Below are 12,849 nucleotides of genomic sequence, written 5' to 3'. Positions count from 1 at the left end.
CTCATAGCCATTTTGAATCATTATCATAGTTTAACATTCTGAGTATTCGTTTTCCCCATAACAGGAGTTTTCCCTGCAAGCCCCCCATTCATGATACTGACCTCACCGTGCTCCTTCCATATTCACCTCAAAGAACAGATACAGATATGTTCCAGTTCTTGTTATACCAGAGGCTTGGCTTCTATCTTTTTAAGGATTACTGGTGATTTTACTGGGGCTCTTAGCTTTTCAAACGTTTAGAGCCCCAACAATTCATCCATGTAACACTAAACACAAGGGAAATGTCTGTGTTGCAGTGGTAACCACCCCAGGGAGGCCAGCTGCTAAACACACAGACTGATGCTTCAGGCAGAAATGTCACATGGAAGGAAGGAGATGACCAGCACGGGTCACGGCAGAGTCTGTGATAGCCAGCTGATTCTCCTGCTCAGCCCTTCCCCACCTTACAGGAAGCAAGTGCTAGGGGGAAAGTAGAGGCCTGCCTCCTACCGTGGTGTTGCCTTCCGAGCACATACGGGGTCAGGGGCCATCACTGCGCTTGGGCGGGTGGCAGACCCGGGAGCTACATTTTCTTGCCCTCACTGCTCGTCTTTAGGTGAAGACTTGAGGTCGGGGGAATAGAAACAGAGTGTGACTGCCCATTTTGGGCGTTTGCGTTAGAAACATTTTCGGAAAAGATATTCTAGTAATTTCCCTCCACAGCTATTTGAGTACAGAAAGGAGGAAGAATTATGTGATAATCTGTTTCTTCCCCTCTGTCAAATCGTTGCTGGGGTCGAGACCAACGTACTTAACGCCATCTCCAGCCCTTGAGCACAGGCGATGAAATGAGCGCCACCACACAGCTGGACTCAGGTGGACAATGTCGTGAGCACCCCTGGGAGCCGGGTAAAGCACTTGCAGCCGAAGGAGGGAAAACATGAATAGCATGTAGGCCCTATCTTGAAAAACAGGAGTTCTGTCTGGTAGCCGGAGGACGGGGAAGGGCATGATGAACGTTGGGTCACCAAGTTACAAAAGCCCTGCGGTGCAGAAGGGGAAGGGATTGCGTAAACTGGCTGCCATTGTTGGCAGGGGAGGGAGATCAGGAAATGCTCAGTGTACTCTGGAGAGGATTCGTTTGGTTTTGGCCGATTCTGTGGCCATGTGCGGGATGGACTGAAGGACACCTGGACTGGAGGCCTGAAAGAGCAGGCAGAAGGCAGTTGGAGGGAACCCAGGGAAGAAACAGAGTCTCTGAGGGGCTGCTGGTGCCAAAGAAGGGGCCCAACAGGACTCTCAGGCCGGGGTACCACGGGAAGGTCAAGACAGGGCTGAGGGAGAGAAGGCGAAAAGCACAGGTTTATTTCTGCCTCAGTGCCAAAGGGCAACGGCAAAGACCGGGACATTCTCCAGGAACCCCTGCTTTTGAATCTGACAGGAAAGGGGTACCTTATTTTCCACCGGCCTCGGATGTGTACCTTGGTTTGAAGTGTACCCTTGGAACCCAGGGACTCCAGTTCTCCATACAAGGCTACGCTTAACCACCCCGAGAACTTCTGAGCTCATCAAACAGCCTTAAAAATGTGCTAAGAGCCCTTAATGAGGCCTGAAGCCTTCAATTAAATTAAACTGAGAAACAAAAGCCCTCACAGAGGTGCCAATTTGTAGCTATCTGCGGGTCAGGGATTAGTGAGCCGTCTGGGCTGTAGCCAGAGTCAGCGTGTGGCCAGAACCCTGGTCCCACTTCCAGTCAGGAAGAGTCATTTCTACGAAGGGGGATCCAGCACTCCCTCCGCGGAGGCCCCTTACAGTCCCACACCATCCCACCCCTCCCAAGGCGAGCTGGAGAAGAAAGGGGGAGGGGGGCCAATTTCTATGGCAGGACACATAGGCCCCGTGTTCCCCAGGTGACAGGGCAGAGTGCCAGGTAGGGGACAGCGGTGGGGCTGCAGACTCTTCTTGCCTGGGGTGTGGGAGTGCAGCCAGGGGAGGGGATGTTCCGGGGGTGGGGGGAGTGGACCAGGTTCACAGGTTTATTCCCAGGGCTGAGGGCTGAGGACAGGTGAGGGTGGCAGTGAAGACAAAAGAAAGACAAAGCACTGTCTCTACCCCTAGTCCTGTGAAAGAAGGAATTGAGCCTCAAAGAAAAAAAAAAATGGCCTTTTTCTGTCTCAGCCAGCAGTCTGGGTGTCCGGGCTCTAGGCCTGTCCCTCCTCTGTGGCCCCAGCAGGGGGCACTGCAGCCCCTCTGAGGCTAAGAGGACTCTGCCACCCCCCTCAACCCCCCCCACCATTGGACACAGGCCCAGTGCTGGCCAGGGCTCAGCTGGGTCATGCTCATCCCCCAGATTCAGGCTGCCATCCTGGTGCCTTCTCTAGGGCATGGAGCTGTGGTTGGAGGACACAGGGAGCCGTGGAGGAAAAAAAAATGGTTTATTTTGTCAGAGAGCCTCTGAAGGCACCTGGTTTCTGTTGAATATAAAAAAAAAGGCAGTAAAACGGCAACTGTACAGAGTGCATGATTGGTAAGAACAAGGCAGGGGGAGCAGGGGAGGGACACGGAGATATGGGGGGAGGAGGCACATGGGGGGAATATGGAAATATTATCAGATGGGACCTCAGACAGACAGTCCTGGCCCCTAGCCGCTGCTGGTATATAGGCAGATGAACAGAGAGACACACACGTATTCCCTCTCTCTCTCTCTCTCAGCCTAGCAGTCTCTGCTGCCCTGCTCAAGCAGGGATCAGTCAGAGCCAAGTGTGGGGAGGGGGGGCTGAAGAGGACTTGAGCAGAGGCAGAGCCCGCATGCCCTCCCTGGATTCTGACCCTCAGGCTCACAATGTCCCCACTGTCCATCCGTAGAGGCTCCCTCCTCGAGGCCTGGACACCCAGGCCCAGAACAGGCCGTGAGAAAGCAGAAGCTGGCGAAAAGAGAAAACCTCCAGACCACCCCTGCCCATCCCTGAAGGAGAAGAAAGAGCGCAGGAACAGGTGGTCAGTGCAGTCCTTCTATCCATCCACGGTCACACAATAGACCGACACAGGAAGGAGAAGACAGCCCCCAGTGCCAGGCCCAGAGACAGAAAGAAGGCCATGATGGCTCCAGCCGTCTCTGCCTCAGCCGGCTTCACTTTCCTAAAGGCGGGAGGGCAAGGCTTCCTCAGAATGGCCCCTACCCCAGCCCCCCCAGCATCCCCCCTGCTGATGACCATCCCACTTTCCCACCTCCAATCTGGCTTTTTTCCCTCTTGGGGAAATGTGTACTGGGACCCGTCTCCCCCCTTCCCACGATTCCACCTCGGACCCTGGCTGCCCCACCCTCCACCACGACCCCTTCACCTACATGCCCCTCCAGGATCAGGGAGTCTCCTGTTGCCCTCTCTCCCTCCATGGGGTGGCCACCACTGGAGCTCTAGACCCTGCCTAATGCCACCCAGGCCCCACTCACTTGGGCCCGAAGCACATGCAGAGACTGGCGAGGTAGCCATTGGAGAAGGCGAAGGCAGCCATGAAGATGATGAACCAGGCGTCATGCTCGAAGACCACAGCCAGGTGGCGGCGGGGCTGGACATTGCACAGCAGCAGCAGGGGCACAAACAACATCCGGGCCAGCACCAGGCTTGGCAGCCAGTGGCTGTCCTTCCCAGGCTACGGAGGAACAGGCGGCGCCTCAGCCTGGGCTGGCCCCCAGCGCTCCATTTGGGGCCCCTCAGGATCTGAACTAGATGTGGTTACCCTTGGGGCAGACTGATTGTCAGGGAGCATGGCTGAGCAATCTCGAGTGCCGGGAATGCTCTGCATCTTGACCTGGCTGGTGATTTTGTGGCGGTGCGTGTGTGCGCCTGCGTATGGTCATTAAGCTGTACACTTGAGACTCGTACGACTTACTATATGGAGATTGTGTCTTGGTTTTTTTAAAAAGCACGGTCCCTTGACCACCATACTTTCTTGGCTGAGCTCTTCCCTCGCACAGGGGCTGGGTGCCCACTTACCCATGTAAATACAGCCGTGAGGCTCCGGCCCAACCAGTCAAAGACATTGAAAGTCAAGAAACAAGGACACAGGAATGAAGTAATCTCCTGGAAGAAGAGTGGAGTCAGGGCTGGTTATTAGGTCCAGAGAGACAGACTGAGCAACTCTAACCCTCACTGGGGCTCAGTTTCCCCAGGTATAAAATGGTGAAGATGCTTCCAACCCGGGGAAGGGCAAATGGGCCAGGAGAGTTTAGCCGGGGAGAAAGAAGCCCAGGCTCCCCCTCTCCCCCACTCCCAAACCTGCTCCAGCCCCGGTATGCCCCCATCCCGGGAACCCACAGTGTCCTCACCCCAGGCACTGGTGCCAGCGATGCTGGACTGGACCTCAGCGGTCACGGCTGGAAACACCCCAATGGTGACCATGAAGATGAAGCAGACAGAGAGAGCCGGGACTAAGATCTGGTGGAAAGGGACCCAGGACCATGTCTTCATGGTGGCGGTGCAACAAAGAGCCCAGAATCCCCAACCCCCCCCACACACACACACACACACACACACACACACACACACACACACACACACACACACACACGAGAATCCAGGGGAGTGGCCAGTCTCGGGTAGGAAAGGGAGCAGATGGACAGTGCACGGGCTGGGAAGGGCAAAAGTAGGAGAAAAAAAGGGTAAGGGGCAGGAGGCAGAATACCCATGCCCCCACATACACTTCTGAGGATGGATCGGATGGAGTGGCCTTGGTTGGCAGGCTGAGAGCTGGGGGCTGGAACTCTGGACCCCTCTTTGTTTGCTACTGGTTCCTCTCCTGGGGGGGGCGGGGCGACAGGTTGTGGGAGAATCAAGTTGTGGGGAGGACAGAACAAGAGATGATGCAAACATTCCCCCAAAAGGGCTGGGGTTGGTTGGGGGTGGACACCCCTTCCCCGGGGCACAGCCACACCTTAACACCTAGCCCAGACCTCCCAGACCTGTAAATCCCACAGCACAGGTCCCAGGGGTCCCGACCTCTCCCAGGAGCCGCAGGTCCTATTACAAGAATCTGAAATTGCTTCCCATTGCCCCCAGACGTTCAAGGGCATCCAGCATCTCCCCTCGTTTCACCTTTCCCAGCCTTTATTTCCTATTGCTCCCCTCACCCCAGCCCCAGTCCCTCTGGCTCCTTGCTTATCACTGCCAGCAAATACGATACACTCCTTCTTGCCCTCTATGCCCAGGCCGCCCTCTGCGGGCAGGCTGCCCTTCACCTCGGCTTCTGCAAGTGATTCTGACCTTTACTGATGAGGTCCAGCTTGGTCTCCTGCTCCCCAGGCCCTTCAAGCTTGAACTGCTGGTAGTAGCGGTAGAATTCCTACCAGGTGAGGGACACGGGGGAGGTGGGTTCAGAGGTGGAAGCTCCAGAATTCCCCCCTACATCAGGCTTGGGTCCCAGAACACCACTGGTCCGGAGCCCTGGACCGCCCAACCCCACCTCCACTCTGGCTTTCTGGCTTTTTCCATCTGCTTACCAGTCGGGGCAGGGCCAGGTAACAGACAATGGCCAAAACAATAACCACACAGGCGGTGATAAAGTAGCCAAAAGCACTTTCTGACAGCTCCGAGCCACCTGTGAGGAGCATGTGAGTGATCAGAGGCTCCGTCCGCCCCCTCCCCTCCCCCCACCCCAACCACCAGGCGGGTAGGCAGACAGGTGGCGGCACTTACTGGCGATGGCACAGATCATGGCCACCGAGGCGAAGAAGCCCGCCAGGCCCTGGCCACTCATGATGGGGGCGGTGTAGCTGGTGGGCAGGAGGCCAGCCAGACCGAACAGGCTGCCTTGCAGGATGGCGCCGAACGCTGGGGACACGAGGTGGGCGTCAGCAGGGGACAGGGAGCTGAGCGGGACTTGCTTCCGCTGGGGGCAGCTGGGGGCCCGTGGGAAAACAGGTCCCAGTGGAGTCTTGACACCAAAGGGCCCTCTCTGCCCTGCCTCCCGGCCCTGGTCCGTGCCTGCTCGGGCCGCTGGTGCCCTGACCGCCCACGGCATCAGTTTCTCCAGAGGGAGGAAGGGGCTCCTTTCCCGGCTGACCGTGGGTCTGCAGGAAGGGTGGGGGGATGTGGGAGGATCCCCGCCCCCTCCCAGCCCCGCTTACAGTTGATGAGAACGATCTTGATCATGGTGATGACGAAGAAAGGCACGGCATCCATCTGCACCTTCACGAGGACAGCGGTGACGAAGAACACCGACAGGATGGCTACCAGGCTGCCCAGGATCCGAACAGACTGCGGGATCCTGCCCAGAGGCCGGGGCAGTGAGGTCGGGGGCTCAGCCCAGGGAGGGCGAGAGGCAGCGAGGGGTCAGGCCAGGGCCCCGGGCGCTCACCTCTGGTGCAGGAAAGAGTTAAGGCAGGTGAAGAAGAGCAGAGGCAGCATGGCACATAGCGTCATGACATTGTTGAAGACGGCACTGAGCAAGTTCCGCTCCGGGGAGGGCACCGTGGGGGTGGCTGAGGGCTGGATGTCCTTGCTCAGCTCGGCAGTGACCAAGGACATATTCTGGGACTCATCCAAGCGGTTTGTGAAATACTGTGGGGGTTGCAGACAGAAGCCTTGAGACTTCTCTCCTGGAGCTCCCAAGTACACGGCCAGGCCCTATGTGCCCCCTGGAGCCCATTCCCCCCAGTCTCACCCTAGTGGCTGTCATGAAAAAATTCCACGGGAGCAGCGTCCCCAGACCCAGCATGAAGAAGATAAGCCAGACGGCTCTGTACCTGAGGATGGGAGAGGAAAAAGGGGCCCAATGACCCACCATCCCACCCTCCTCCCCAGATCAAAACTAGAATCTCCTCCCTCCCCAACTTTTGGGGTCTCCAGCTGTCGCAGGACGCAGGCACCCATGTTTATGTCCATATGCCCAAGTCTTCCTATGGATTTATCTGGAAGGGAAAGTGTCCTGGGATAGGGAAAAGGGCAGACAAGTCCCCCATGGGTAAGGGGGTGGGGGGAGGACCAGGCAGGGACACAAGACTGAAAGGCATGGCCAAAAAGACCTTGGTTCTCAGCCCCGAAGACTCGGGGGACCCTGCAGGCTTGGGAACCAGTGTGACCCACACATCCGGAGGTGGTTTTGAAAATCCTGCTAAAGGCTGGAGGTGGGCGGGGGAGCGAGAAAGCAAACAGCAAAGTGTCTTCCACCCCCACCGGGCAGGCTGGAAGTGATTATGCCGTCTGAGCAGGCACTGTGTGGCTCCCCAAAGAGGAGTCTGAGGTCAAGAAACTCCCAGACCACTCTGGACCTGGTGGGATAGGAGGGCGGGGTGACTTGGGGTGGCTGGGAAGTGAGGGAGTTGTTTTTTCCCCAGCTGAGACAAAACTAGCTTTGTAGGTCCCACCACACAGGGGAGGCCAGGCGGTGTCGGTGTCGGGCCACTGGACGTCATGTGGGCCGCAGGGAGCAAGTAGGTGCCGCCCCAGCTCCGGCCGGGGCATTGACCCCAAGCCCTACACCTCAGGGCCTGTGTGGGATGGGCCGGCCTCCCCCAGGCAGCCCTGGGCCCTCCCTACATGGTCTCCCTCTCCCGATGTGTCTGCCATACCCTCCCCACAGCCAACGACTGCTTTCTTCACAGCGTGGCAGGGACAAAGCCCAAGGCAGGGAAGAAACAGGTCTGGCCAGAGTGCAGGGCCCAGCCTCACACACAGGAAAGGCCCGGGTGAGTGCCCCTGAGTGGGGAGGTCCAAGCCACTGCAACTGCAGCGCCCCCCACCGCCCCTGGGGTCTCATATACTCGCAACCTTGAAGAACGCACTAAGCTAAGGGCTTGATTCAGAGGCCCAGAGCGAAGGGAGAAGCTCCCGGCCAAGGCTGCCCAGAACAGATGGTCAGAGCAGGGCTGGGCGAGGGCACCAAGGTGCGTGGAGAAGGGAGAGGGGTTCAGAGAACAGCTACTGACGGTAAGGTTCTGACAGGGCGGGCAGCCTGGGAATGGAGGAGACAGGGAGGGACCCAACCTGGGGGCTGTATTTACCAGGTCTCCTTAAACTCCCTCCCATACGAATAAGCCCCACCTCGATTCTACAGGTGGGAAAACAGTCGCAGAGAGACTGAGCTACGTGCCTGAGGTGCCACCGCCAGAAGTGGCCTAGTTCTGTGGCCTTTTGGCACAGGAGGAAGATGGGATGAGCGGGGGCGAGGGGATGGGGTTGGGGGGCCTGGGTTGAAGGAATTTTGGACCGCAGCATGGCTTCATCAACTAGCTTGGGTCCCAGACTCCTTGGAGAGCTTAAACCAAGCCACAGCCTCTTCCCCCACCTCTGCCAAACACATATGTACCATCGTGGTGGTGGGTCTAACTTAAAGGAGCTTATAGATTCCAGGGGTGGGGAAGTGAGAGGAAGGTCAGCTCAAGGACCAGGGTGGGCCAGGGTCATCTGAGGCAGAGGCTCGAGGCCAGGCCGGAGGAAGAGGGCAGTTCTGCCAGATGTGCTCTGGAACGAGGGGTGCCGCCAAATATTTCCCCAGAGTGATGGGAGGAGGAGCTGGAAGCTGCTAGCTGGCGGGAGAGCAACAGTGGAAACACTGAGAGTCCAGGGAGGGGCTGCCACCACCCACCCATCCTGGCCCTCCCCACAGACACCCCAGCTAAGACACTCATGCCCCCCCCGCCCCCCCGGGCAGACCTGACTCATAGCTACTTTGCTGGAAGGCCAGTCAGCAGCGGAAACCCCAAATTCCAAAGGACAGGGCACCCAGCCCCTTGTAGACCCACTTCCGCTCCCCTGGATCCCCAGCCCAGGTCCCCATACCTGTCCTGAGGCTGGTGACTGGTTGTCATGGTGACGGTGTTCTCGGTTTTGCCTGGCTGAGTGCTCCCTCCTTCTGGCGTTTGCTGGGGGCAGAAGCAGCGTGAGGCCACGTCTTGGCCCTGCTTCCCTATAGGCCTCTTTAGACTCTTGTGGGGTAGGCAGCGGGCAGGGCACACAGAGCGGGCAAGATGAAGAGTCCAGAAGGCCCCCCTCCTGGGCCTGCCCCTCAGGACTGCTCAATCTGACCCCTGTGGCCAGTGCTGCCGGGCCCCCTGCCTGCTCAGGCTCTACCTGGCTCCCAGCCTGGCCACCGCTATTTTTATCCGGCAGCCGAAGCACTTTGTAAGCTGGGAAATAGGAGAGTGGCGAGCAGGAGAGAAGGAGGAGGGAGTATGAGCGAGAGGGAGGGAAGGACTGGCAAAGAAGGAAGGGAAGAGGATGAGAGGGGTCAGGGACTGGAACGGTAATGGGAGGGAAGGAGGGACTGGAGGAGGGAAACAGGAGTCAGAGCGAAGAGGGCGAGGGGAGGGGAGGAGGGAGGGCACAAAACAAACAGATTCCCAGCAGCAGCAGCAGCAGCAGCAAAAGCCACAGGGAAGAGGACTGAAGCCAGAGACGCCTCCCCCCACTGCACCCCCAGGTCCCTCTCTGCAAGTCTGACCTTCACACCCTCTGGGGGGGGCCTGCACTCATGGCAAGAGTGGGCCCTGGAGAGCCTGTCCCCTCCTGCAGGCACCCCAGACTCCAGCCTCTATGCTGGTGGCACTTTAATCTTCCTTTCCAGTCACTGCCCAAGGGTTTCCTAGTTCCTGGACAGTTTTCTAGGAAAACACTTCACCATGATGTGGGGACGCAGCCCTTCCCACAACCAAGCTTGCCCCTCCCCCGATCCCCAGTGCTGGCCCCAGGGTCACCCCATCCCCCCTCGGTTCCTCTCTGACTCACTCCCAGGCCCCTGTCCTCTTCCCCTTTCGGAGGGCAAACTTGAAGGGAAGGCTGGAGGAGTAGGGGCACAGGCCTGACCGAAAGCTCCTAGCCTCACCCTCAGTATCCCCCTCCTGCTTCCCGCTAGTGCAGGGGAGGCACCCTGGCATCCGATGAGGCACGGAAAGCCAGGCAGGCGTGTGCGGGCTCATCCCCCACGTGCGGGCCGAGCCCTGGAGCCAGGTCTGCTCTTTGGGGTGAGGACTGGCTTCCCCACCCACCCGGGCCCGGCCCGGGCCAGCACTCACCGGATGCCCAGACTTGCCAGCAGAAGGGTCAGAGCGGAGGGGGCCTGGGCAGTCCCTGGGAGGTGGTCTTAGCTCAGGCTCTGGCAGCAGGCCTTGTCCATGGGCTCCCCCTGGGGAAGGGTCCAGAATGAATAAAGTGGCAGAGGGCGGATGGGGAGAGAACCCCGCAGGCCTTGCTGTGGGAGGGATTGGCCCCATTCTGAGAAGCCTCTTCCACACAGACACACACAACCAGGAGATAAAAACCGCTCCTGTAGCTAGCCTGGCAGATAAGAGACGCCGCAGTCTCTGTAGGGGAGCTGAGGGGGTGGGGCAGCTCACAGGTACAGCCAGCGTTCCAGGTCCCAGCCTGAGACAGGCAGACGCGGACCACATACCGGACATACACGGCCAGGGACCCCCAACACCCATAATGGGCTTTTCTACCCCTCCCCACAATTCCTTTCAACCCCTCCCTGGGTGAACTCCGACTCTCCACAGGCCTTCCTTGGTCCCCCAGCCCACACCTGGTTGCAGGGCTCCTAGGGTGTTGTAGGGTGGGGACACGAGGAGCACACCCACACGCCTCCAGATGGAGGCAGAGGGCGTCTCCCATTCATCTTTACAACAAATATTGACAGAGGACCTCCGCGTGCTAGCCAGGCACTGTTCTAGGCACTGGGGACAGACAGTGGTGAACAATAGTTTTTATGTTTTCAAGAAGGATGGGGGCAAGAAGGCTCTGCCCTGGCGGGTAGGCAGAGAAGGCTCAAGACTCAGATTTGCTATTAGGTAGCAGGGAGGGGAGCTCCCAGCTTCACACCGCAGCACACCCCGTGCTCCACCCCGTCGCCCCCACAGCCAAGATTCCTGGCAGTAAAAGAACTGGTACAGCTTCAACCCAGATGGGAGCTGGGGTGGAGAGAATAGAGTATCTCCCCTTCCTTAGTAATATCTGCCAGAGGCTGGGGCAAATATTCATTTCCGCCCTCTCCCCCAGCTACCCTTCCACGTTCTGTTCATGTTCGCAGCCGTCCCCACCTCAGTCCTAGGCACAGTTCAACTCCAGGGGAGCCTCTCCTCCTGCCCACATCCTGACACTCAGCTGGCCAGCCCAGGTATTTTGTTCTTGCCTGCCTTTGCCCAGAAGCAACCAGGGATTTGATACCAGCTCAGAGCATCTGGTGACCCTGCAGCCATGCCCTGGCCTGCCAGGATGGAGCCCTGAAAGTAACCACCACACCGAGCACCTCCCCACCCCTAGCACCTCTAATGCACCCCAGCTTCTAGACACACCCTTGCGGTAGCATCCCATTCTCTACTCCCTGGGGTGGTGTGTGGGGCCAGCCACTACCTGCAGATAGCCCCTCTTGCCCTCACAACCACCCATAAGCTAGTACTAAATTGTCTCCATTGAAGAGATGGGGGAGGCTGAGGTTCAGAGAGGTTGAGTCACTTGTCTAATGTCACAGAGCTAGTGAATGGGTGCACTGGAATTCCAACTCAATGTGCAGCTTATTCTAGCCCCCTTCTGGGGTGGGGAGGTAGGTATAAAGGCTGCTTCTCAGCTAGCCTTGTATACTGGGAGATGGGAAAAATAGGGTGGCGGCTGAGGTCATCTCCAGCCTGAAAAGAGCTTCAGGTGTAAGGCAACCCCCCTCTCCCAATAACACACACATCCTGGCACGGAGAGCTCAACAGGCAGAAGGACAAGTGGGACGTTACTGAGAGGAATGCGCAAAGGGGCCGCCGCAAGAAGGGTGAAAGGCAGGGCTGAGACCAGCCCTTACCCACCCCTGCTCCCGCCCCCCCCGAAGGAAACCAGGGGTTCTGAGTTAAGGAAGGGTCCTCTCTGGGAGTAAATGAGGATGCGCCCAGGAAGGGGAGGCGAGGAACAGACAGCTCCTTCGCCTTCAAGCTGCGTGCCCTCATTACCATTCCCCCCACACGGCGCAGTTACAGGCGCGGCCCCTCTTCTGCGCCGACAAGATTCATCGAGAATACCCATCTACTCGCCCGCCCCTTGCGGAGGTCAGCTCGGCGACAGCCGGTTTCAGGCCCAGGAGCCAGGCCGCCCACGCCCCGCTCAGGTCGCGATCTCCGCAGAGTCCCCACGCGCTCCGGCCCCGGCGCGCCACGTGCAGCGCGGCTCCGCACGCTCCGCGCGGGGGAAGCGGGGCCCCCACGCGGCGCTCCTTTTGCGCGCCGCGTAGCTGCCAGGCCCGGCCTCCCTGCCCTCGTGGCGGCGGGAAGAGGCGCCTTCCGCCCCCGATCCCCTCGGCCCCCCGGCCCCCTCGGCCCGGGCAGCACCTGCTAGGAAGGAGTCCTACCGCGCCGAGATCCNGTTAAACGAGCACCCGGGGCTGGAGAGGTATCATCCCTAGTCTCTTCTGCGCTGGGGGTCCAGAAACTCCTACTGTCCCTGCAGCCAACCCTCTGCTCCGAGCGGGGCGGACTCCCTCCCAGATAATCCGGTATCAGTCCCCCAACCCCCTCCCACACCACTTTCTCCACGGCACCTTTTCCCTTTCCAGCGCCCGCTCCCTTTTCAGTGCCACCTTTTGCCATTCGCATCTATCCTGTGCTCCCCTGACCCCCATGCCGAGGGACCCCTCTGTATAATCAGTATAACCCGTGATCTGCATCGTGAGTTTTCCCACCTCGAACACACACAGACCCTCACACCCACACAAACACCACACCACCCTCACCTGGGACTTACAGGGCGATGCATGTCGGGGCGGGGGGAGGGGTAGTAGATGGGGTAGAGGCACAGGTCTGTAGGCCCCTCAAGATTCACTCTTTTTTTTTTTTTTAAGATTTTATTTATTTATTTGACAGAGATAGAGACAGCCAGCGAGAGAGGGAACACAAGCAGGGGG

General features: G+C 58.7%; 1 protein-coding gene across 1 annotated transcript in view; it reads right to left on the bottom strand.

The window, feature by feature from the left end:
* Positions 1 to 2,395: 2,395 nt before the first annotated feature.
* SLC29A1 (solute carrier family 29 member 1 (Augustine blood group)) overlaps positions 2,396 to 12,849 on the bottom strand; it is a 16,249-nt gene continuing 5,795 nt past the window's right edge. Inside the window, 13 exon segments of the mRNA XM_034647985.1 lie at positions 2,396 to 3,117; positions 3,431 to 3,630; positions 3,975 to 4,037; positions 4,039 to 4,061; positions 4,307 to 4,415; positions 4,679 to 4,776; positions 5,241 to 5,319; positions 5,477 to 5,574; positions 5,673 to 5,807; positions 6,104 to 6,243; positions 6,334 to 6,536; positions 6,640 to 6,721; positions 8,757 to 8,839. Of these exon segments, the coding sequence (XP_034503876.1) occupies positions 3,006 to 3,117; positions 3,431 to 3,630; positions 3,975 to 4,037; positions 4,039 to 4,061; positions 4,307 to 4,415; positions 4,679 to 4,776; positions 5,241 to 5,319; positions 5,477 to 5,574; positions 5,673 to 5,807; positions 6,104 to 6,243; positions 6,334 to 6,536; positions 6,640 to 6,721; positions 8,757 to 8,785 (1,371 nt within the window). The 5' untranslated portion in view covers positions 8,786 to 8,839 and the 3' untranslated portion in view covers positions 2,396 to 3,005.

The sequence above is a fragment of the Ailuropoda melanoleuca genome, chromosome 19 (assembly GCF_002007445.2).
Source record: "Ailuropoda melanoleuca isolate Jingjing chromosome 19, ASM200744v2, whole genome shotgun sequence".
Taxonomy (NCBI): domain Eukaryota; kingdom Metazoa; phylum Chordata; class Mammalia; order Carnivora; family Ursidae; genus Ailuropoda; species Ailuropoda melanoleuca.
Note: the sequence above shows the minus strand (reverse complement) of the source record. Positions and strands in the feature narration are given on the sequence as shown.